General features: G+C 38.5%; 6 protein-coding genes across 13 annotated transcripts in view; 2 read left to right on the top strand and 4 right to left on the bottom strand.

Annotated features, from left to right (window-relative positions):
* Positions 1 to 66: 66 nt before the first annotated feature.
* On the bottom strand, positions 67 to 828 carry LOC113493691 (PAXIP1-associated glutamate-rich protein 1). Its single transcript, XM_026871678.1, has one exon. It carries the CDS (start codon positions 689 to 691, stop codon positions 233 to 235), a length of 459 nt encoding a protein of 152 aa, XP_026727479.1. The 5' UTR covers positions 692 to 828; the 3' UTR covers positions 67 to 232.
* A 47-nt stretch (positions 829 to 875) lies between these two features.
* On the top strand, positions 876 to 2,647 carry LOC113493685 (box C/D snoRNA protein 1). Its single transcript, XM_026871672.1, has 5 exons — positions 876 to 1,005; positions 1,076 to 1,352; positions 1,457 to 1,775; positions 1,943 to 2,095; positions 2,208 to 2,647. The coding sequence occupies exons 1-5, from the start codon at positions 959 to 961 to the stop codon at positions 2,498 to 2,500; spliced, it is 1,089 nt and encodes a 362-aa protein (XP_026727473.1). The 5' UTR covers positions 876 to 958; the 3' UTR covers positions 2,501 to 2,647.
* LOC113493680 (nudC domain-containing protein 1) lies at positions 2,639 to 4,629 on the bottom strand. Its single transcript, XM_026871659.1, has 2 exons — positions 3,244 to 4,629; positions 2,639 to 3,151 (listed from the first exon to the last, which is right to left on the bottom strand). The coding sequence occupies exons 1-2, from the start codon at positions 4,484 to 4,486 to the stop codon at positions 2,658 to 2,660; spliced, it is 1,737 nt and encodes a 578-aa protein (XP_026727460.1). The 5' UTR covers positions 4,487 to 4,629; the 3' UTR covers positions 2,639 to 2,657.
* A 127-nt stretch (positions 4,630 to 4,756) lies between these two features.
* LOC113493692 lies at positions 4,757 to 6,093 on the top strand. The gene is made up of 4 exons (XM_026871679.1): positions 4,757 to 5,201; positions 5,284 to 5,412; positions 5,640 to 5,792; positions 5,929 to 6,093. The coding sequence occupies exons 1-4, from the start codon at positions 5,142 to 5,144 to the stop codon at positions 6,040 to 6,042; spliced, it is 456 nt and encodes a 151-aa protein (XP_026727480.1). The 5' UTR covers positions 4,757 to 5,141; the 3' UTR covers positions 6,043 to 6,093.
* An 81-nt stretch (positions 6,094 to 6,174) lies between these two features.
* Positions 6,175 to 8,872, bottom strand: LOC113493689 (vesicle-trafficking protein SEC22b). Its single transcript, XM_026871675.1, has 4 exons — positions 8,613 to 8,872; positions 8,296 to 8,405; positions 7,845 to 7,965; positions 6,175 to 7,392 (listed from the first exon to the last, which is right to left on the bottom strand). Exons 1-4 carry the CDS (start codon positions 8,685 to 8,687, stop codon positions 7,045 to 7,047), a joined length of 654 nt encoding a protein of 217 aa, XP_026727476.1. The 5' UTR covers positions 8,688 to 8,872; the 3' UTR covers positions 6,175 to 7,044.
* A 3,187-nt stretch (positions 8,873 to 12,059) lies between these two features.
* Positions 12,060 to 23,963, bottom strand: part of LOC113493682 (ecdysone-induced protein 74EF) — a 159,990-nt gene continuing 148,086 nt past the window's right edge. For all 8 annotated transcript variants that reach the window (XM_026871660.1, XM_026871667.1, XM_026871661.1 and 5 more), the window contains one exon: positions 12,060 to 13,458. In XM_026871660.1, the coding sequence (XP_026727461.1) occupies positions 12,923 to 13,458 (536 nt within the window). In that variant the 3' untranslated portion in view covers positions 12,060 to 12,922. The remainder of the gene's footprint in view (positions 13,459 to 23,963) is intronic.

Here is a 23,963-nt window from a genome sequence, read left to right as displayed (position 1 = left end):
TTCTAATCCAGATTGTTTTTTAATCACAATGCTTAATATGAACAGTTTGTAAAATAAATAAATAATGTGTTTATTACACTTTATTTAAATATTTAATTGCACAATTGCACATGTTAATAGTAGTACACAATTGTACAGTAAACACACCTCAGGGACAGTGTGCAAGTAATACATTTTCAATCCCTGTCAGACTGTAAGTAGCTTCTGCAGTTTTATCAATTTAGCACAATAATCAGGTTCCACTGGACGTGGGGGTAGAAGGAGAAGTGTTGGCTTGTTTCTCCATCTGTTCTATTCTTTTGTGACGGATCATATTAGAGAGAATACCATCAAAAGAAGTAGTTTTCTTTTTCGCAGAACCTCTCAAAGTATCTTCACCCTTGCTTCGTACTCGCAAACGCAAAGAACTCACTTCATCCATAAAATCGAAGTCAGATTTTTCTTCTCTTATGGGCGACACTGGAATTTCAGGTTGATTCTCTTTGCTTACAGGTAATGGTGACGGTGGTCGCCTTCCTGGACATTTCCATTCTAGTGTCAAAGTGCCGGTTTTGTCGAGTCCTTTGTAAAGCTCCTCCAATTCAGCAGGGTCGGGCATCCAATTTCTACCGATAAAAACACCACTTTTAGATAATTCATCATCTGAGCAAGGTAAATCCCAGTCATCTCCTTGTAGTTCAATTGAGCTCATTGTATTTTTATGATTTTATGCCAAACAAATGATAGATATTTCAGAGAATAAGCCTATTTGTTTACTTGTGCATAACGTCAATCGCTATTAATGACTGAGTGACACTGACACTGCCAAACTTCGGGACAGACTATGTAAGTCTGTAAATGACATTTGATAACCTAACTTTTACTACACGTGAAACTGACAGTCAGAGACAGATTCGACACTTGTCAAAACAAAGCTTGTAAATAGTTGTAAAATTTAAAAAATATAATAAAAATAACAATGCCATCATCTGATAGTGAATCTGATCAGGAAAATGAAATCAACAGGTAAGTTAGGCTTGAAACGACAAATGCCCATGGACTTAATATAATTAATGACTTAACCTAATATTTACAGACTTGGTGATTGCGAAGTTTGTGGAGCCAATAAGGCTAAATATACATGTCCGAAGTGTGAAGTAAAGACATGCTGTTTAGATTGTGTGAGGATACACAAAAAGGAATTGGAATGCGACGGTATCAGAGACCGCACAAAGTTTATTAGAGTCAAAGATTTCACAGACACAGACTTACTGAGCGACTATAGGCTGCTGGAGGAGTGCGCACGTTTCGTGTATTCAGTTAAAAATGATGAGAAGAAGAAATACACCAGACTTGATAAAGACTTGCCAATAGTCAGTATTGCATAGTTAATTCAAACTAGTGTCAAGTTGGTATACTATGAAATTATTATCATTCTACACATATAATATAAAACATTTAATTGTTTCCTTCACAGCAATTATACAAACTGAAATTGGCAGCAAGACAGAGGGGTATAGTTTTACAATTCTTAGCACAGAATTTTACAAGACACAAAGTAAATACTTCAAGGTACATAAGCAAGTACAATGTTATCAACTGGCGAGTTGAGTGGGTGTTCCCCAATGTGGAGTGTGATACACTCAAGTTTGTGGATGACAAGTGCCGGGAGGAGAAGAGGCTGTCTGAGCTGCTGGACAAGTATCTGAACCCTGATGCCTTGCCATTTGAAGGGTCTAAAGCTTTAACTTACTATAAATCAGTTGGATTTAGTGGAGTCAAGATTTTATTGAAAGGTATTTACTTTACATTTATTTATCAAAGTGGAACCAAATATGTTAATTATTAATAGTTTTTCTTCCTCAAGAGAAAGACATAAGATAAAATGTTTTTTGTTGTTGTGTTAAATTAAATACAATCTTACAAAAGGTATTACAACTAATGTGGTTTTTCCTGTTCACAGCTGAGAAAGTCAAAGGGTCAGCAAAAAAATTCTTTGAACTTGATGCTACAGAATCTTTGGGTGAAAATTTAACTGGGAAGTGCATAGTGGAGTTCCCCATCATATTTGTGGTCCTCAAGGACCATGCCTATAACTTTGAAATCATTACACCAGGTAAATATGATGAGAACTTTGTATTTTGTGGTACACTTTTACAATTTTATTGGCAATCATCTAGTATAATTATTTAGTATTGTATTAAATACTATTACTTTGAACTTCACAGAAGATGAATTTGATCTTGAAGAAAATAAAAATCAGGTACTAGCCTTAAACACAGCTAGTGGAACAAAAGAAGTTCCAGATGGTAATGGAATCAACAGCATAACAGGAGGAGGAGAACAGTCAAGAAAGCGACCTCGGCAGTTATTAACAGAAAAAATTGCTCATGAGAAGAAACTAGAAATAGAAAAAGAAATGAAAGCGGATAGAAAGAAAAGGCCAAAGAACCTATTGTTCACCACTGGCTACTCTTCAGAGGAGAGTATAGATGTTAGTGATGAGGAAGAAAAAGGTTAGTCTTAAGGTCATAGAGTTGCAATAGATACTAGAGGAAGTAGAGAGGAGATAAGTTTTAATAATACAGGCAATTTATTGTACAGCTTCATGTAGTTTAAGTTCTTAAGTGTAATCTTTTATAAAAATAAAATACCACAATCATTATGACACACATTTTTTATTGTATCTGTATTGCAACCAAGTGCTTTTCTGTTAGGATGAACAAATACTCATTGGTTGCATTAATTCCTAATACTTCTCCATATTTGTCAATATTGAACACATGTTGTTGGCCAATTTTTATGTTCTTCATTGCACCTGCTGTCCTTTTCCTGAGTTGGCAGTCCTGGTTACTATTGCTCTGGTATATGAACACATGTCTGGAAGCCTCACACACAACACTATAAGAAAAGTTTGGTGGACAAGTGACAAATTTTCTATTTTGTTTTGATGACTGTACATAACCAAATGCACTGAGTGATCCCTGATGCTTTAGTGGCCAGGTGTTGGAGTTGATGAGCTGAGCATAGGGCTGCCACACACAGGCATCCACATCATGTCTGAGAGCCAGGGCAGGTGCTTCTTGAGTTTCAATCTTGATGCTGAAGAGGAATTGGTGGACACTCAGTGGAGCTCTGTGTGTCACACTGTGAGTAGTGGCATCCAATCTGACTGAAATGGTAATAAATGTCACATTATAAAGTACATGCAAGAGTTACAAAAATAAAGTAAAAATAAAAATCTGTAAGCATTGATAAGCTCACCTAAAACTGTGTCTGCTTCAGAAGCTGCATCACACTCCTCTAAGTCCTGTGCACAGTGTGACAGTCCAGGCACAGTAGAATCAGCAGGCACCTCAGTTTCAGCACACAAGTGAGCCAGCCGCCTGTGAGCCTCCTCCACCACACTGGCATCCATGATCTGTTCCCCATTTGCATCCCCACCTTCTAACAATTCTTCCCACATCATACTCTCAGATTTAGTCAGCAAGATATCCACTTGACCATCATCTTGTACATTCCATGTTGTTAACTCTGAATCAAGTTTTTGTGATAACTTGCCATCAACAAATGTTTTCCCTGCATAGCTGACTTTGATGAGTAGTGGAGTCACACTCACAATTAGTAGGTTTCTGTTGAAGTTTGATTCAAGCTTTAATGTTATAGTTATGTCTTCTGATGTCTGGAGCCATGTGTATATTACTGATTTGCTTGCTTCTTTTGAAGGTACTGTGATTTCTTTCTCAGAATCTGATGTGAACTTGAATATATTGTCTGAAGCTATATACAGTGCTGTACAGCTAGTCTCAATGGCAGCATAGTGCACAACCTCTTTACCCTGAATTTGTCTAAAAGACATTTGTTTCCAGCCCTGGCCTTCATTGTCAAAAGTGACCCAAGTCAGAACAGAGTTGAAATGTGATTCTATCTGTTCAACTGATTGCACAAGGCAGTGCAATGTCTCAACACTGTCTTTTTCTTGTATCCTGGTGTCCACTATGACAAAGTATTTCCCTTCTCCTAGAATTAGGCTAGATTCAAGTGTCTGCCACATCTGATTCCTTCCCGCCGGCCTGTTTCTTGGGCCAGTGTCTACAATATGCAAGTATCCAGTCCCATCACTAACTACAGCCAAATTGTTAGAAGGAAATGCTAAACACAAGTTAAAATGTCCTGACTTTCTCTCTTCATGTGCGGGGATATCGTATACGACATCATTCTGAAATGTTTGATTGGTGTTTTCAAAGGTGACATGACGTACCTGCTGCTTTTTATCTATGTAGTAATAATTCAATGAATAGTCCCAGTAGTCGAGGACCAGGTGGTTGTGTAGCGCAAAAAGTTTCGCATGTATAAAAGAGTACTGAGTCTCGTCTGGGTACACTCTGTCCACAGGAGCAAGGAGTTCGTGCGAGAAATGTGGTAAGGCTTGCAAGTTTAGTTTGTATCCTTCGAAATCATGATCTAATAGACGCCGGTTTGGACGTAATTCAACAAGTGAAGACATTTTTAATACTCCAGTTCAGGGATCTTATCAAAATTCAAATAACTTCGAGCACTTCACCACGAGAATTTATCCCATTTGTTGTTAACAAGGACGTGTGAAATGTGTCATAAAACCTATTATGACAACTGACAATGGCTGACAAGTTGTTACTTTACTGATGTCAAAAATATTATCTTCACGAAGAAAAAACCACGGAGCCGCACATTTTTTTTTATCTAGCCCACTTGACTGTATCGGTTACAAGAACTGGGCTGCTTTTGTAAGACGACTAAAAAATCACGGTGTATTATTACATATTATTTTATGTTTCTAGCCACAACTAACAAAGCATAAATAGCAGGTCTATGCAGAATATGGCCAGAGCCCACCATATAGCATAGTATTACTAAAATCATGTACGCGAAGTAAGCATATTATTATTATAGCATGATTATTAGCTCCCTAATAATCTAACACAAAGCTGAGCAACTGTCAACAAAGATATGGCTGTATGGGCTTAGATCCCTTTACCTTTTCCATGAGGGATAAATTAAAAAAAATAGCAACTGTCAGATGTCCTGTCAAAAGAAAGTTTTGAAACGGCGCGGGGGATATTTGCGAAATTTTGAATTTAATTATAACTTTTCACTCTCATAACCCACTTAAAGCAATAAATATGAGTTATGTAAAGAATAACGACTATCGTAACCTACCCTTTTGTGCCGAGACGCCTTTTGTAGGTTTCTGTTTCCTTTTTTAAATATTATTATATTTGACGAAATTATTTGCTAATCTGACATATTTTGTTACTTTTCCAGGGAAACTTTTACACATATTCTGATTTAAGAGACATCCCAGACAAATGCTACTTAAATAAAGATGAAATAATAAAATGCAGGACCGTTGGGATTCTACAAAGTTTAAACGGTCGATATTATTTGAGTGACGTGGGTACCCCAAATTCTAGTTTTAATAAAACGTAAATAAATAATCCGTCAGTGGGATATCATACTTTTAGATTTCTCATAGCGGTACAATTTTTGTTTAATAACAAAATCTAGATCTTTAATCACCTACTATGTAGTACTGCATTAAAACATTTCCGTTCGCCTTAAGTAAGCATATAAATTAAAGTTATTGTGGTAGTAATAAACTTGCATTCTTACATTTTCAGATGGAGACAGGGCAACAATCTGAACCCCTTGTTCAAGTTTCAGTGGTCTACTTGAAGTCTCCTCCGCAGTCAACTATAATCCCATATCCTGTCCAGGTGTTTGGTATGCTGCAGTGGAAGAAGAGACCTGTTATATTTGCTACAATACTACAGGTACCTACTACCTACCTATCTACTAATTCACATGTTAAATTGTTATATAAAGTACAAATATGTGTTAAATTAAAATATGCATATATTTAAGCTATTTAAAATGAACTGGCCATACTAATTGTACTTCTCTCTACAGATAATGAATGTAAAAACTGCCATTAGAGTTAAAAATGCTTTAAGTGCTATTGCCAAATTCCATCTCTCTGAGATTGATGCTGAGCAAAATTGTAAAGAAGAATTGCTGTCTTGAGGACACTATGGTAAATCAAAATGAACTGATCTTAGACAAAATGAAAGGTAATATTAGTCATTTCTGTAAATATCATTTATTTATTATTCTCCAATAAGTAGGGTAAGTTGTCACAAAAATTAAAGCCATTACTCGAAAGAATGCATATTTATTAAATCTTAAAATAAATACAATATTAACAATATGTGATAAAATTCATAACATTCCATCACCAAGCGTGCTACGCTTTTTAAAAAACTTATGTTGGGCATACATACAGAGATTTACTTCTGGAGATTAAAATACAGCCATATGTATTTTAGAACTCTAAAACACTCCAACTAAAAAAATTATTGGTTCCAATAATAAATTTTTGGTACAATTTTTATGCAAAATATTTATATTGCTTGGAATGCCTTTTATGGGTTCATTGTAATCCTTATGAGTAAATCGAAGCAGCTTTACCAGAACACTATTATACCAGTAAGAAAATACCACTCATAATACACTTTTAACCCTAGGAAGAAATGGTAGATGGACAAATAATAGAATATGAACCAAATTACCTTAAACTAGGTATTATTATTGCAAAAAGAAATTATTCTTAAATAAGGGATCCAGATTCAGCATTTACTTCTATTTTTCCATAGTATGTCTCTACTTACAAAACTCCAGACTAATCACATAAAAAATATTATTTTCCTTTAGTTTACTTGAATATTCCTTGTGTACTATTATAGCTTTGAAAGGCAATTTAACTATAACAGAACTCTCCTCTGTGGAATATCAGTATGTCTGCAATATCACAAGAGATGTATGAGGTTTGAAGTAAGATATAATTCCTAATACAGGAATAAAATTAGAAGAAGTGTTGGAAGATTGACAAAATATACACATTTAAAATATTCCTTTCAGAAAATATAAATAGAAGTGATGTACATTGACATAAGTAATATATCGAAGTTGGCATCTTTGAGTGATATTGCAGAAAGTAGTCATGTACCAAATTTGGTCCAGGGCAACCTAAAGCACCCAGAAGTATAGAACGAAGACGAGAAGGATGACAGCCCCCGCCGTCACCTTCACCAGCATAGACTTTGTGTTAAGGTATGTGGCATCCTTCTTGTACTTAGAGGACATCATGGACAGGTTCTGTGTTTTGGTGTCGAGCTCGGAGAGGATGGCGCCGCGCTGCAGCACGTCGTCGATGTTCTGCATCATGATGCGCTGCACGTCGCCCAGCTGGCCGCCCAGGCTGGCCGCGGCCCCGGCGCGCCGCGCGCGCGCGCCGCCCTCCGCGTACTGCCGCCGCGCGCGCTGCATCCACGTGTCGAACTCGATGAACGTGTAGGGCCGGGTCACCGTGTTCACCTGCAACGTGTTACCAATATAATATATTGTATGTAAGCAATCAATTTTAATACATTCCAATATTTCTTGGAAGATGAATTCTGAAGCTTATTGCATAATACCTATTTGAAAACACGACCTTCTCACAGTTAATTGAATAAAATTAACATGAAACATCTTCCAAAATAACTTGTTAGCAAACTACTATGCTATTATTTATATAACAGGTTTGCAGTTGAAGTGATTGCCTAGCATTTGCTACATTGGTCATGTTAATGATACTATTAAGTAACATTATATAATGTTTGTAGAGCATATCTATCAATAATCTAGCATAATAATAAAAGAAGACAATTTTGATAAGAAGGGAATCCCTCAGTATGAATGTTCATGAAAGTAATGTTTTGTTGTTTAATGGATCTTAGATACAAATATTTTGCCTGCAAGTTTAACTTAGCTATGACATTACATACCCGTTTCCCGTACTGTTGGTAGAACTCTTGTGCTATTTCTTCTAGATAGCTGAAGGCTAGCCTCTTGCTGTAGTTACGCTCACACAACACCAGATAGCATATCTCGTGCTCAATTAAGTAACTGGAAACATGTAAGTCAGTTTTGTAAGCAAATGTGATGTTGTGATAAATTAGGATCACAGTTAATTTTACTGGACACTAGTATTCAGATAAAAAAAGTATGGACTAACTAGTAAAATTATTGAGCAATGTCCATTATCTGAATATTTATGTTAGTCAAACTTATTCTAATTCCATTTTAATAAATGTTACTAGATCCAAAAAGTATTTTAAGCCAACTGAAAAGGGTTCTAGAAAATAAAAATGATGCAACAGAATAACGAATCATGATCGAAATAATAAAGAGCGTAAATATGAGGGTTAACAAAACATAAGAAGCGGTAGGACTCACTGGAAGAGATAGGGCCCAGTTTCGATGGAGCAACGTGTCGGTGACTGCGGGCCTAGTTTTCTAAACAGCATTTTAGCCTGATTTTGGTACTCCAGAACATTGCACCCGCTCTGCGAACCACCACAGCAAATTAAATCATAAACATAAAAATAAAAACGAGGATAAATGAAATAATTGCAATGAACTTGGCTTTTCGTGAAAACATACGTGACAATAAATGATTTAATTTAATGAACAATACTTAGAAATTTGAATTTTATATAAGTTGAGGTGAAAATTAAGTACAGGTATGATTTAAATAGCAAGTACTTCGATACCTGTTCATCCTCCTGCATAGTAGCGGCCAGAGGGAGACCGTCTACGACCCTCGCGATCATAGTCATGAGAACCATTTTTAAAAATTATAATTGTCTCTCACGTAAACATATAAACAAATGTATGTTGAAGTAAGATTTTCGCACTGCACTTTTTATTTTTTCTTTCTCATTATTAGAAAATTGGAAAACAAAATGTGATGTGAGTTAGCTATAACTTGACAGCTGGGAATACACGTCAAAGCATCTGACATGACAACAACACGTCAGATAATTTGCTTATGGCACGTAACTACAGATAACTAATAACTCATTACGTTTCGTTTTGATAGAAACGGTGGCGTGTTGTGCTGTGAAATGAAATAAAAAACAAGACAATGTCAACTTTACGGAACCGAACAAACTTATCAAAAATAGAATAAAGCATAAGGATGAAAGTACTTCTAGGTACTGTTAATTTTTCGTTGGTTATGGTTTAATCAATGTACACTTCCTAATTCCTCTTATTATAATTTCCTGTACATCAGTTTTTAGTTTGGGAGTACCATTTCTTTATCAACATGATTGCACAGTATTTTAAATCGAACTCTACCAGGAATACATATAGCTACGTAGCGGAATTATTAACACTATTTTAAAGCAAATATCAATAAATGGTTGACCGAAATAGTGGGGATTTTTTGACTTTCAATATTGCATCTGGTTGATGGTTTTGTTCATTATCATTTCAGGGGTGTTTTACTTGTCTTGGAGTTATAAAATATTATAAAATATTATTTATGTTGTTTTATGTCGTGTTCACAGTTGAGTTTATAATTTTTTTGAACTGAATATTTTTATCTAGAATTAAAAGATATTCTAAGCATATATCTAAGGGTTCGTATAATATTCTTCGGGTGTGGGAATCGAACCCAGGCTCTATTAGGTAAGTTTTGGACTAGGGCGGTTTTGTGTTAGCCAACCTTTGCTGAAGCAATACTTATGTTAGTTTCAGTTTGTTGAAAGTGTTGTCCCCTCAACCTGTGTTTACTCGACTTTCTCGTTGACTTTTCTGTCAAAGGTTCTATTCCTACTGTGGATATAATAATAAACAAGTTTGGATTTTATTGTGGATATTTTATTAACATTATCATCATGCATCGAATTTATGTGCTAATTCATTTACACTTATAACTAACTATACATAGAAAAATAACTTAACTAGGGGGCAGAAAATACAGTATTTTGTAAAATTAAACAACTAAAATTACAATTAAAATATCGGACTTTAACTGTTAAAACTAAAAGCAAGTATAACGCAAAATCACTGCTAACGCACGCAACTCTCAGAATAATGACGTAATTTTATTAACTATCAAATTGAAACAAAGGCGCCATCTATGAGCGAGTAGCTGAAACTAAATTTTAACATTCACTAAACTCGTTGTCGACACAAACGTAACACACCACTCATACGGAATGAATTACGTATTCGAATATTGGACATTAATTTATCGACGAACAGGAATACATTGAAACATTAATTAACGATAAACATGCATGATGTCCGCCGCCGCCGCCGCGAGCGCAGCGCCCTCTCCCCTCTATCACCGAATTCACTAACCTTCTCATTGCTTTCTGCAAAATATTCTCATATTTCACCTATCTACCGACACCAATACTAGCCGTACGTGGGTCGTGAGGGTGTGCGTTTGGATTATTATTATTATATTAATGTATTTACAAGAATTTCGACGTGCAAGACATTTGCGGCCACGATAAACAGACCACGACGCGCCTCGTGCCAATACGGCGTCCGTTATTATCATTTTAAATCAAATTATGATACTAAGACTAGGCTCAATTTAAAATAATTTCAATAACAATATTTTCGAGGTGCCATTAAAATTTACATTGAAAATTTAAGTACAATATTAATTAGAAACTTTGATTTTTTATTCAACAACATCAATTCGACTATAATTATTTAAACTCTCCGAGCATTATTTTAAATGCTTGCTCAAACATTTTGCCTACTAACCGGTAACTAGTATCTCACATTGTCGATTAGGACACACACTAGCCGAATTATAAATTCTGAGAGCGTTCACCTTCCATCCCGTGGTCCATTCATTACCTACTAGTTTATTAATAAACATATATTACAATAAAATTTGTAACCTACAGAACGAAATTTCCTAGAAAGGAAAAGAATTGCCAACGCCGCGCATGCGCAGGCGCGCGGGCATCGCCCGCCTGACAGACCAAATAAATAAATTAAAACCTACAGTTATATTTACAAAAGCATAAGAAGTAGTGCCGAACAGAAGACTACTGAGAATTCCATCTAGCTATATAAAAATACGATTAAAATTCCACAATTTTGTTTTTAAAATATATTAATTTGAATCACATGAATCGGCCACTGGTTTTGTTCGAAGAAGTTTGGATACTGAGATCTTTCACCTATACAAAAGTCACTTAACGCACTGGTTTATTATTATATAGTTAACACCTGTATTTCGGTTGGACTGGTATAATATATTACTGTGTGTGCGAGTCTACCCGAGCGCGCTCTCGCCTATCGGTCCCTCTTCATAGCACCCATTGTACCTGGTCCGGCGCTGGCCGCAGCGCGCGGCCGCTGCCGCACTCCGCACTCCGCCCGCTCGGAGTGCGCGCGCTCTACAACTATTACATTTGACACAACGCCAACTAACAATTCCTCCGCTTACGTACATTTACTATTATTAACGAATTTATTGTATACATAGAAGGTTTTGTCTTTGCATTGAATGAAATATCAATAAACTGTCTATACGTCGAAGTGATCTAGGCTACGTCTTAACCGATCTTTGTTTTACATCTATCTAGTTTAAAGTATTATGATTCATTAACATTGGACCACAAATCGTAATTAATTATTAATAATATTTATTCAGGTAACAAAAAATGGAGGTCGCGCACTGTTCAATTAAAAAAAATATATACAAGCGGCCTGATATGCAGAGAAAACAGAATGTACCTATATGTAATACACGGTAAATAATTGTTTGCTTCTGATATGTAGGAGTCGTGTGAAGGTGTGCGCGACCGCCTTGCAACATGCTTAATATAAATTTTAAATAAACGAAATAAACTAGAACATGTCCACTTAAACAGCTCACTTATAGTAAACATATATTTATAATTAACACAATTAACGCACAAAAATCATCCCTTAACTAATCATTATGTCAGTTTTTCTATCAGAAAGTTGGCAGTAGGTTTATCAGTACATATGCGTAGTATTACGTCAAAACGTGTTATTTCAAACGAATGTTTGCAATTTAATATCATTTCCTAATTCGGTTTCGAAATATAAAACAATAGACATAGACTATGCGATGTCGGCAGCGCGGACGGGCCGCGCCGCTGGCCGCCGCGCGCCGCAGCGGGCGGCGGGAGCGGCGCGGCTCGTCCGCTGCCGGGAAACAGATTACAGCTAGGTAATAGACATTCACTAAATGTTCATATAATATACATAGTTATATATAATTAACAGCAGTGAGGTTGCTCCATTTGTAACAAGGTGTAAATATGAGATGGCCATCAAAAGCACCAAAGATGTGAATATAATTATTTAATCTGAGGATATTTACTATAAGATATTTTTGTATTTATATAAACATTTTACGTAAATATTTCTTTATAATAAACTCTTATTTAGTCTATATATATACTTATTGCGTATTGTAAACTGTATCGAACAATGTAAATTGTATATTTATATGAATCATTTGTTACTTTTGCGTAGTTTTGAGGTAGGAAGTTCTGATTTCATAGTCGACCGAGGAAATGTATAATCGACATTAAACATGCATTATATAGAAACTCCATTTACAAACATTTAAAAATTCGTTTCAACATTATACAAAAATCCCTCCATCTCCGTATCATATAACTCTAGCAAATTTAGTGTTCCTCTTCTGAAATACCCTAAAAATAGGTACCTATATAAACATTTGAGCAATCAATTTCGTCTCTCCTATTTTTGTATAAATATTAAATTCAATGATAAGTTAATATTAGTTCGATTTGAGAATAATATTTATATTAATAACATTATATAGAAGCGATCTGAAAAACGTAATGCATGATGATTTGAAAAATAGACGAATTGTAACTATTAGTGAAAAAACTAGTAATGTACGAGCGAAATGATACGCGTCCTCATCATCGTGCACCGTGTCCACGCTGAGAGACAGTGTCCGCGTCACGTCACCACACCACGCACCAGCACGCATCACCACGCATCACCACGCCGCGCCACCGCGCTACGAGATTCCAGCGGCTTACGCCAGCGAGCAGTCGATCTCGACGATGTCCTTGGGCACGTCGACGAACTGGTAGACGAGCCGCTGGCCGTCCACCTTGGCGAGGATGCCGCGCTGGTAGTAGTAGCGCAGCGCGCGGCCCATGGTCTCGTAGTTCATGTCGGGCTTGTTCTTGTGCAGCCCCCACAGCCGCGACACGGCCTTAGAGTCGACCAGCTTGAAGACGCCCTTCTCGCGGTTGGTCCACTTGATGAAGCGCGGGCAGTACTCGCGGTCCTGCAGCAACTTGAGCAGGAACTCCCACAGGTAAGTGGTGGATCCCTCGCGGCTCTTGCGCTTGACGCCGGGCGTGGGCGGCGCGTCCGTGCGCGGCCTCTTCTTGGGCTTCAGCTTGTTGTGGTGGTGGTGCCGCTGGTAGTCGCCGAAGTCGAACACCGAGTAGGGCAGCTCGTCGTGCGGGAGCGGCGGCGGCGCCGGAGCGGCGAAGTGGTGCGCGCCGCCGCCTCCCCCGCCGTACCCGTAGCCGTACGCGTCGCGCTCGCCCACGCCGCCCACTGGAACACAACAACACGCACCGTTACACATGCACTACCCAACACTCATACACAATAAACACCCTATACATGTACAACTATTCCGTTATGAACAAGTCCTGGTCAACAAATACTACTCATCTTAATTCCACACTAGTTAGTAGTTATTATAACCTCACTTAAAAATAAGTAAATATTTAATTAAAGTGATGTTTATGCAACAGTTGGCGCTACCTAAACTGGCTAAACAATTGTGGGACTAGAAGTCGGGGCCGAACTCTCATGTGATTAGGACAGTCTGTTGTCAAAACTAACTCTAGTATTTTGATAACAATATTTTATTGTATTTTTCTTCGTAGAGACAGGATAGGAACAGCTGCACGTCCTGTATCCCGGCCGAGCAGAGCTAGGCTCTGCTGAACCAATCAATCAAATGAGTTGTCAAACCTGAAATACTGGTTTACTGCCAACTTGCCGCGGTAAAAGTGGGTAAAAAAGTATTTCTTTGTTCAATGTTGTTGCAAAAATATTGTAACACATTTCCTTTGAGCAGTGCAATAGTTACAAAACCGATATGGTATCAGTAGGAGTGTAGCAATACGTGATTATAACGATTAAAAAGATGATTTTTGTATTGTTTTTGTAATGTAACATTTGTAAAATAGTTGAAGGTATTTATTTCTTATTAGGTAGGTACCAGAATAAAAAATCACTAATCATCATCTAAATTTATTTGGATAAATCAGCTAAGTCAGGTTGAGGTGAAGTCCCTAGAGGGGCAGGTCGCGCGGCGCTGGGCAGCGGCAGCGCTGCGCGGTTCGGAGTCGGCGTCGATAACACTGATAGTGCTGTGATTGCGTCAGGCGCGGGTATCGGCGCCTTGACCCGAATGCCTGCGGCCGCGCCGGCCGGTACACTCGCCGATTCGTTTTCCTCATCCGAGAGCTTCAGAGTCTACCCAAACTCTTTCTATTTAATGTCACCCTTTCTGGATTTTCCGGCTCTATGAATTAATAGATTCTTTAAACACTTATATAACATCAAAGCAAAGTTCTTGAGATAAAATTATATGTTTGTCTGGAGCGTCAGAGCTGGTTGGTGATTCTGATCTAAAAGTTTCAACCCGTCGTCGATGCCATAAAACTCATCTGGGCTGCCTAATAAAACAGTTGTTTGTCCGTGTGATTACCCCATTTCTCGGGAAATGATTTAGTTTTCGCTACATAACGTTACATACACTGCCGCCTCCTATCTGACTGGCTCTATAAATCGGCTCGTTCTGATTCTTAGCGGCTTGCTTTAATTTATAGGGCGGAGCATTACAATCTTATTCTACTTGTTTATAATAACGTTTTATAACTAACATTGAACAACAGATCAGATCAGATGTAAAGTATTATTATCAATGGATGTGGCTTAGATTTGCGTGTAATTTATCGCTGTAATCTTTCACAATACTTCTCGTGATAAGTTACATATAAATAATTCTCAATTGAATGTTTTACAACGGCTCCGTGTGTTTTGGTATAGTCGTCTCATTCATGGAATTTATGTTGCGTGACGCGACAAGTGCGTGATCAAACGATGACCACAAACTCTTGTCGTATGGTTTCTAGACGGAGTTGGGGATAATGCTGAGCAATGATAAGCGACCACAGAAACATTGTCGTTATACTTGGTAGGCACTAACTGTCATGACTACATTGTGTCTGACATTGCAAAGGTACGATTAATTTCTTTTATAAATTCTATATTATCACACATGTAAAGTCCCTTTTGGCTGGCTAGAGTAAAAGTTAATGTTGATTTAGATATAGAATGAGGAAAGCGGCAGGAAAAGTTATACATTTTATAGATAGTTGTTTTAAGCGACACGTTTTTTATTTACCTACAACAGCGAAATCTAAATATTTATACAAATTAATTAGAATTCTCGAACTTGAACTGGACTGGGTGGTTATCATGATAAACGTGTTACATATGTATATATTTTTAAACATCGCTAGTGTATGGCCGAGCGTTGGCGCGATTCGCCATTTTCTAATATTATCTAACTGGTACGTATTTTCGCGCAGCTTATCTACGCGGTCATTGACCCTGCGTACTGACACGTGTGTTGCTTACAGCACGGCGACCATGCCGGAGAAAATGAATAAATATTTTTCTTACAAAAATGATAGAGTAAACAAATTATGAGTGTCTAAGACTACCTAACAAGAAAATGATATCAATTCGTTAGGTTAACATCGTAATGTTTGCCAACCCTGCACAGCGACTTAGGTGCGCTTGTTTTAGTGAGGTGCGACCATCCGAGGCTCACGCCCACTCAATGTTGCTCTCTAATGGACAAACTGAATGCAATTACAGGTTCAACGGCTCAATATACGCGATCTTACAAACCTTAGCTTGATTCTATATACAGCTATAAACTTTGAAATATGTAATAAACTGAAACAGGTATTCTCGTTTTTGAACTTGAGTGCAGCGGAAATAAAATTATATATTATATTCGACTTCTTTTTAATTTTAAAATACGTTTAAGTTTTAGATGTTTTTAGTCTGTAGCATCATGGAAGGTGAGTGATGACGTGTCATGATGTTATATTGATACGGCCGATGTTATCAGGGCTCACGGCAGCTCTGGTTCATGTCAGACTAAATGTCGCCGTATCATACAGCTCTCCTCTTTGTTTGGTTACACGACTTCGTAAATATCGTCAACTTGATATCAATGAAATGCTCCGATTAGATTCCAACTAGGATATGATACGTTCGGATTAATATATTTTTTATCTAAATTGAAACGGGAAACGACTTTAGTTCGATTACATCCAGGGAGAATAACGGTGAAGTTATTGCTACTTGCTAACATAGTTACCTGTTATTTATAATTTAACGTTCCACGAACACGTATCTCATAAAAATCCCTCGCGAGCATGGGAAGCTAACAAGACGCCGCGTAAAAAACCCGCATTTTATGCGCCGGCGACTCTATTTTTAGCGCATGCGCTGGACGCATCCTACTGGTTGCGCTGCAAGATCAAGGTTACGTCGGCTTGTACGCCTGTTGCAGTCTTAGAATGTCATCTTCACTTTGCTAGTTAGCCGTCCTTCGAAGCGAAAAGAAAACTTATCGACGTTGTCCCCGTTGTAAATTGCACCTTAGCCAGCGTTAACTGAGTGTCTTTTGGTGTAAACTTCTGATGAAGACGGATTGTTTTGCTCCCGGATGCGAGCATGCGAACGTTTAGGTTGATACAGGGTGTGGTGGGGGAGGGGGGGGGGAACCGGTTGTGCCCGCGCATCCCGCGGTCGCGATAAATGGGTTACCCCACAAACCTCTTGCGATACAAACGCCACGCTCGCCGCTGCAGCCGCCACCAGCCGCCGCTGCCCTTATTATGAATATTCGCTTGATTTTTTTCCTCTAACGTTAGATACAAAAACAAGTGCAGAAATAGAGTATTGTAAATAAACTTGTACCTACGTTCCTCATCTATAAGATCAGAACGTCGTCCTATTTCAGGTATATCTACCCTGAAAATGTCTAGTAATTGTACCGGTCTTTGTTCAAAAATCAAATTAACTTGTTTACTAGTTCCACGTTCATTTCGAAGAAGTCATCGTGCTATTTAAACAGAAGTGTTTAGGAAGTGACAGAGCTTTTTGTAGAATTAGCGAGTTACATTACTCTGACGTCAATCGACTGATATACACACTGACGATTAATCAGTTCGCAAATTTGTTATTTTTGCTCACGATAAAAAGAATTAGGGAGATAAGATTCTTAGCTGAGAACATTTCCTCAAAGTAACTGTAAACGTGGACAAAATGATGTGAAACAATAAGTTTTATCGGTTGTTTTTCAGGCGGAAGAGATAAGCTCGATAAGGAGGCAGGTAATCATTCATGAGGGTTGCTATTCTCGGGCTCTGAGCGTTGATATTTTATGAGAGCCGTAATATGTCATGTCATATTTGAGAGTCATATCCTCCCATAGTGTGTCTGACAATAGCATCTAGTTTTCCTGTGCGACCGGAAAGCGTGCGTGCGTCTAAGATTGCGAGCGAGTCGCGGGCGCAGCGGAGCGGGCGCGGCGAGGCGCGGGCGCCGGCCGCGTCGGATGCGGCGCGGCGCGGCGGCGGCGGTGCAGCCAATGACCAGGAAATGACGCCGCCGGTTGACCTTCACACACACGCACGCGAGCCCCTCGCCAGCGCATCCCTGTCCTCCCGCTTATTTGCCCCCCTCTGCTACGGGATTTTGCGTTGACGCGCTATGTAGTTATGTCTCCTCCCTGCCCGCTTGCACACTAGGCACAAAGCTGGTAATCATGTTGTTCTCGTATCAACTTTCATCTGTCAATTTATTTCACGTGTATTTTATCTGTTGTTTTGTGCACTTTTACGATTGATGGCTGGTGAGGGCAAAGTGGAGAGGTGGTTCAACGATAACTGAGTTTTTGTGCATGTTTTATCAAGGTGACATTCCACTGATACTGCGCAGCATTCTGATAATGCTCATCATTGTTACATTTTTTGGTGCTGTTGTACTGACATGAAGTCATATTAAATTTAGGAACCAACAAAATGGATACGTTTAATAAAACTTTACAATAACAATAACTTGAGCTGCAAGCTAGCGCGTGTCGGATGACTAAAGTGCTATTTTGGAGTTTTGCGCTTGTTATATTTAAAGTGCAAATTCAAAGATGGCGTATTCTATTTTGTTTCGCGCATGCGGCGAACTAGCGCTGAGTTAAGTAAGGTCAGCTCTGCGCTGCGCCGGCGCACGGCACGCTGCACCTTACGTAACGGCGCGATAACAGCTAGAGGGCGACACTTGTATCGAGGTCACGTGGACGAGGACCCCTGCCCCTCGGGGGCTCCACGCCAACACACTGTTTACTACACCAGCATAACTGTTACGTGACATGTCAATCATTGTAGTCGAGCTTGTGCGAACTCCCTTACACAAGGATTACATACAGTGTGTCTTTCTAATTACTAAGAACGAGTGCTGTAAGCATATTACAAGATTCCTAACATGTCATCCTATTCAGCAGGTGTAGCAGTGTTATCGTAACTCATGGTACCATGTCTTCACATGTACGATGAGCTAAGGAAGACTCTTGCTACCTACTACCGCACTATTGAAGTGCCTACTATTAAAAGTAATATTTTTTTGTCCAAAACAATATATGTACAATGTTTACAGCTCGCACACTGCATCTACAATTTGCATTCGAATGTCGTTCACTCGCGCGGGGACGGTCGTGGTGTCATTTGTACATGCATTTAAGCCCCGACCGGTTCGCGAGTAGAGCACTTTTCCTTGCGTAACAAATGTAACCGCGATCAGTGATATCACCGCCCTGATTTTGCAGTTAGCGATATCAAACTTAAAAGCTCAATCAACCTTTAATTTACATATTTTTTTATCTGGGGTATTATAAAGTCTTTTCATACAGCTTATAAACTTTAATGTCTACATTCAGACTCGTATTTAATTTGAGAATTTTTGTTTTAAACACTTGTAATAATGTTTGCACATCTACGCGGAATGAACTCCTCAAGTCCTTTTAACCACACAATCATTATAATGTTTTGGAAGGTTGATTTCGTAAAAAATACACTCGATGCAATTATTTTTCAATTTCTATACAAACAAAAAGGTTTATTGCTAGAAAAACATATGGGTCCGTAAAGTAACCTCAGTCCATTATCTATGGTATTTAAGGTTAAATGGATGCGTGTGCGCATTGTGAAACAACCTTCGCCTGCGCCGACGATATTTGACCAACTGTACTACATTGACGACATTACTTACAGATTAATTCTCCATTAGTAGTTTATGCAACTTATTGGTGTTGAAAACAAAAATTAAAATAATGTAACTTGAGCTTAACCAATCACTACGAAAAGTTTTATAACTATTGACTGTTAAATATTGTAGTAACTGTTTAGATCGAGTTGACGGCATTGAGTCAAACTCTTGTTTATTCAAGCACATATTTTAATAAAATCGCGGAAGCGCGTTACATTTTAAACGTTGAACAAACACGGAACATGCGCAGTCCAATATTAGCGAATACTGCCACTTAACATCTGTACAAATTACATTTTAATAACAATTTCTATGAATGTACTAAAGTCAGGAAATGTCAACAATACCTTAAATATTTATATCAAAAGTAAAAACAATCTGTTCTCAAATATCTATCAAATGCAAAGCGTAGTTTATGTAATACATATTCATTAACAACTACACTACGTAATAGAACGTAGTAGGTGTGCCATAAACTGCTAGTGACGTGTCCACGTGTATGATTGAATGGGTTATGTATGAGATAAATGGATGTGAAACCTTATTACCCGAAACATTTTATGGCAGTATTTAGCGATGTAAATATTGATTATCTAATTACTAAGTTTAGGTCTCTCCCTGGTGTTTGTGTTCACGTGGCGGGACAGTTCCGCGTTCACAGTGTTCCCTCTATTTGGGCAGATCATTACGCTTGTAAACGCTGGCTATGCACGCCGGCTGTCATTTATTATCTAAATGGGAAGTTCCTACTTATCTAAGTGGCATTTTTGTCTCCTACGCGCGGCGGGACGGTGGAATTATTTAGTTTTGAGACAACAAGTTATAATATATGAAAAGTATAGCAGTAGTCTAATAATATTGCTTATCAACTTCTGTTTGATAATATTTGCTGTCAGTGAGAGTGAAAACGCTCTACATACGTCGCTCCGCACTAGGTTATTATAATTTCAGCGACTTAGTTCTACTTTGATAAACGTTTCACTTCTCACCTATCGTTGTCATCACCGCCGCGTAGGATAACATCTGATTATCTGAATAACGATTGCCGTGTTTCGTTTATTTGACGTAGGTGTCAGTACATATTTATTATGCAAAATATATTTAAATTAGTATTATAACATATAACACTGGATAAGGACCGCTTATCGCATTCGGTAATTTCTTTCATGCAGCCACTGGATGGTCAAGTAATAATAAAGTAAGTTCAACGATTATCAGTTAACACTTAACGTGACTTTCTACGTCTGTGTGCAGTGACATTATTTTGACCAGGAATACATGAACTAGGTGTAATAAAATCGTAAGTTGAGATAGTGTTATCGTGTTAAGTATATTTTTTGTGCGCGGTGGCGATGGCGGGCGGATGCGGTTATCAGTGCACAAAGCGACGGTTCAACTATCTGTTTATTTAGGCCGGTTAATACGAATGCACTGCTCCGATAATATTGTGTAAGGTCAGTTAAGACGCGTTGACAGTCTCCGCTGCCGAATAAGCGCGGGCTCGCGGCGCGCTCCGGCCGGCGGCTGGACAGCGCCCCCCTGTGCTCTGGTAGCCAGTGGTCGTAGCGCTAGGTACTGCGCTAAAAATGTTATGCTCTCACCGAGTCTCAGCTGACCTCTTGTGCTCGTCTTTATCTCGCCATTACACAATCATCTTCGTTTTTATTTTATTGTATTAAATAAATAGGTATTGTACTAGATATTTTTGTGTATTTTATAACAATTATTAATGAACTTGTAGAGCCGAGAGAATGACGTTTGTTTTTCCTGTACTCATAACTTTATTATGTTTAATTAATTACTACGCCATGTTTTAATGTCACAGACAAAACTAACATGTAGATATTTGTTCAATACGATATAATAATCCGATTTGAAAAACTCTTTTGACATTTATCGACTTTCCTGCGCACACTAGTGATGCTACCGCACACTGCGTACAAGGCGTCGTTCATCTTGTTTGTCGCCCGATGCTATCGATAACTATTATTGCCGATATGACCTCAACCTATAGTTTGGGACACGACGAAGGTGATCCGGCGTGGAGTTCGTGCACCCCGCTTACGTAAACACATGCAACTGTGAAAACATTTTATTTTAATATTGATATAATGTAAGGGCGCGTTCCGGCTCAAGTGTCGACCGCTGACGTATACCATGATGATTGTTTTGGCGTAAGATGGATCGCGGCCAAATCATGCTTTACATCGTCACTTACAAGTCCCTCGCAATTTTTTAACCGTTATTTATTTGGCATTCATATTTGTACGTAAACGAATAAATTCCTGTTCATTTTTTCGTTTTGTGTTTTAAAGAAAACCTTTCATCGGATTGGGAGTTATAAATTAGCTTTAAATGAGTTTTTCACAAACACATGTATAAATCACGATGCGTGTAATGAAGCATGTACGTTACTTATACTCATTTGTAGTTGACATTGTTAACCGATTGTTATGAAAGCTTGATCGATTGATTAGGTGACAATATTGTTTAGAAGGTTACACACCGCAGTTAATTGAGTTTCTACTTTAGCTGCAATATACAAGCAATTAGCAATAAGTCGTGTTTTGTGATAAGGTTGGAAGTGAAACATCACAGTCGATGCGGTCGTAAAATTCGATATTTCTTTGTTTCCTGAGTCGAGGTTCTTTGTTGACTTTTTTATAATGTTGTATCACAATCAAACCTTTTTGTAAAGAACCTTACCCTAACATTTTCCTGTTCCTCAAAAAAAATATTTCAAAGTTTCAAATGCAAAACGAATGAATATCGTAAAACCGGCAAAAGTTTGCTGCACGCTACTCGTAGAGGGGAGGGTGGGAGTAGGGGGGAGCGATAGACGTGGCCGGAGGGGGGGGTGTACTGGGAGCGGCGGGTGCGGCGCGGGGGCGTGCAGGCTGGCGGGGTGGGGGGGGGTGCGCGGGAGGGCGCGTAGCTGCAACTGTTTGCGCGCGGCGCAGCGTGGTCAATGACACGGCGACATTGCATCAACGCGCGAAGGTCACCCCCCGCCCCGCGCACTCCGCGCCCCCCGCCGCCCTCTAACGCGTCTCGCAAATTCCTACACTTCCTTGCAACAGGACGCCATATTGGATCAATCATTCTAGTTGCAAGGCTTGCAAGTTTGTAACTCTTTGTGTTTACTGAGTGATAGATTGTGTCGTATAGTGCACAGTCATGTGCGTATCTACCGGCGCCGCGGCGGACAGCATGTTCGAATGATAAAACTAATGCGGAAACGGAAATAATTAATAACTGCAAAAATACGTTTTGGGTGGGCAGGATAAGCCGTTGTCAAAACATAATTGTACATGTAGAGTATGTAGTCTTGTGTATGTGACTACACACATAGACACCTAAGCTGTGCTCTATATGCTTAGTACATATCTATATACTAGGTATTATTCATAATTGTGCCCGTTTCCTCCCCGGGCTGACTCATGCACATATGTACATAGCTAAGTAAATATTATGTAAATGTATTGGATGCAAGCAGTTCGCATACACACATATAATATTTACAATACATAACAACACATACACATGCACTCGACGCTGTCACAGATTTACACAGCTCACAAACTTGTTACTACTAACTAAAACTGTTGTCTTATGTATAGTCTATTCTCCTTCTCTATGATCTATGGTTGTGGGAACAGACACTTGCTTCTTTCAGGGGTTTTCCTGATGACTTCAGTTTATAATAGAGACTCTCCTTTTGTTGGAATCCTACCAATTTAAAACTCATTGGCAGGTAGCCATTCGAATAACTGATTGTTGCGATTTTGTTGAATTTTATGGAACGTCAGAGCATTTGTGTATGATATAAATGTTCCAGCCGGAGTACGACATCTTTTTTGATAAACCTTTTATGAAGAATAATTTTAAACAAGGAACATTAAAGGTTGCTCTGGATTATTGAACATAAATGGGGATAATGTAGATTTGTTATCTTGAATTGAATCAATAAATATCTCAACAAAATCAATTAATGTTTTAACCTGTTAAAGTATAAAATGATTAAATAGGTTATTAATTAATTAGTTTAATCTGTTATTGGTTTATTACCCGCGTATAAAACAGTTGCGCTTGCGCTGGTTGCGTGAGCGCGCAAATTTTAGCCTTCCGCTCATCTCTAATATCGATTTCCGGTTATGATGTATATCCGGCAGCGGTTATAACCTGGATGCATATTGAAATATAGTTACAATATTCGATTAGGTCATGTACCGCGGAGTATCAACTCGCCACTAATAAGATTGTGTTTGAATGCTTCTCTACATCGGGATTGTGGCGAAGCAAGTTGCTCATTTTAATTAGTATGACAACCGCTGCAAGTCTTCTTAGTTCAAGAACCCAGCAAGAATAATGTAATTAGCCTTTAGTCTTAGCCATTCTAATAAGAAAGCAACAGCAGTTTGTGTTTGACATAACGAATACGATTTGTTATGAAATGTATATTCATATAATTATATGTTTAGAACATTTTGTCGCTAAGACGTTGGCCATAAAAAGCGGGTTGAGGGGCGCGCGCGGCGGTCAAGGCCCTGCTGATTTCCATCAAACGTAGTGTTGCCCAACGCGGCCCTGACTCGGGACCAATCAGGCCGGAACGACGTTTTTCACTTAATTTATCGACTTGTATTGTCGTTGCACTTTGAGACTATTGTTACAAGCTCTTGGTCATCAGGAGTAACTAT

The sequence above is a fragment of the Trichoplusia ni genome, chromosome 5 (assembly GCF_003590095.1).
Source record: "Trichoplusia ni isolate ovarian cell line Hi5 chromosome 5, tn1, whole genome shotgun sequence".
In the NCBI taxonomy this organism is placed as follows: Eukaryota; Metazoa; Arthropoda; class Insecta; order Lepidoptera; family Noctuidae; genus Trichoplusia; species Trichoplusia ni.
Note: the sequence above shows the minus strand (reverse complement) of the source record. Positions and strands in the feature narration are given on the sequence as shown.

Bases quoted from the DNA above. Each gene is read 5' to 3' on its own strand.
- LOC113493691 (XM_026871678.1), bottom strand. From the start codon at position 691: ATGAGCTCAATTGAACTACAAGGAGATGACTGGGATTTACCTTGCTCA.
- LOC113493685 (XM_026871672.1), top strand. From the start codon at position 959: ATGCCATCATCTGATAGTGAATCTGATCAGGAAAATGAAATCAACAG. The intron at 1,353-1,456 runs GTCAGTATTGCA...TTTCCTTCACAG, and splicing joins TTGATAAAGACTTGCCAATA to CAATTATACAAACTGAAATT. The intron at 2,096-2,207 runs GTAAATATGATG...TGAACTTCACAG, and splicing joins CTTTGAAATCATTACACCAG to AAGATGAATTTGATCTTGAA.
- LOC113493680 (XM_026871659.1), bottom strand. From the start codon at position 4,486: ATGTCTTCACTTGTTGAATTACGTCCAAACCGGCGTCTATTAGATCAT. The intron at 3,152-3,243 runs GTGAGCTTATCA...TTACCATTTCAG, and splicing joins TGAAGCAGACACAGTTTTAG to TCAGATTGGATGCCACTACT.
- LOC113493692 (XM_026871679.1), top strand. From the start codon at position 5,142: ATGAGTTATGTAAAGAATAACGACTATCGTAACCTACCCTTTTGTGCC. The intron at 5,202-5,283 runs GTAGGTTTCTGT...TTACTTTTCCAG, and splicing joins TTTGTGCCGAGACGCCTTTT to GGAAACTTTTACACATATTC. The intron at 5,413-5,639 runs GTGGGTACCCCA...TTACATTTTCAG, and splicing joins GTCGATATTATTTGAGTGAC to ATGGAGACAGGGCAACAATC.
- LOC113493689 (XM_026871675.1), bottom strand. From the start codon at position 8,687: ATGGTTCTCATGACTATGATCGCGAGGGTCGTAGACGGTCTCCCTCTG. The intron at 8,406-8,612 runs GTATCGAAGTAC...GGTGGTTCGCAG, and splicing joins CTATGCAGGAGGATGAACAG to AGCGGGTGCAATGTTCTGGA. The intron at 7,393-7,844 runs GTATGTAATGTC...AACACGTTGCAG, and splicing joins ACCAACAGTACGGGAAACGG to GTGAACACGGTGACCCGGCC.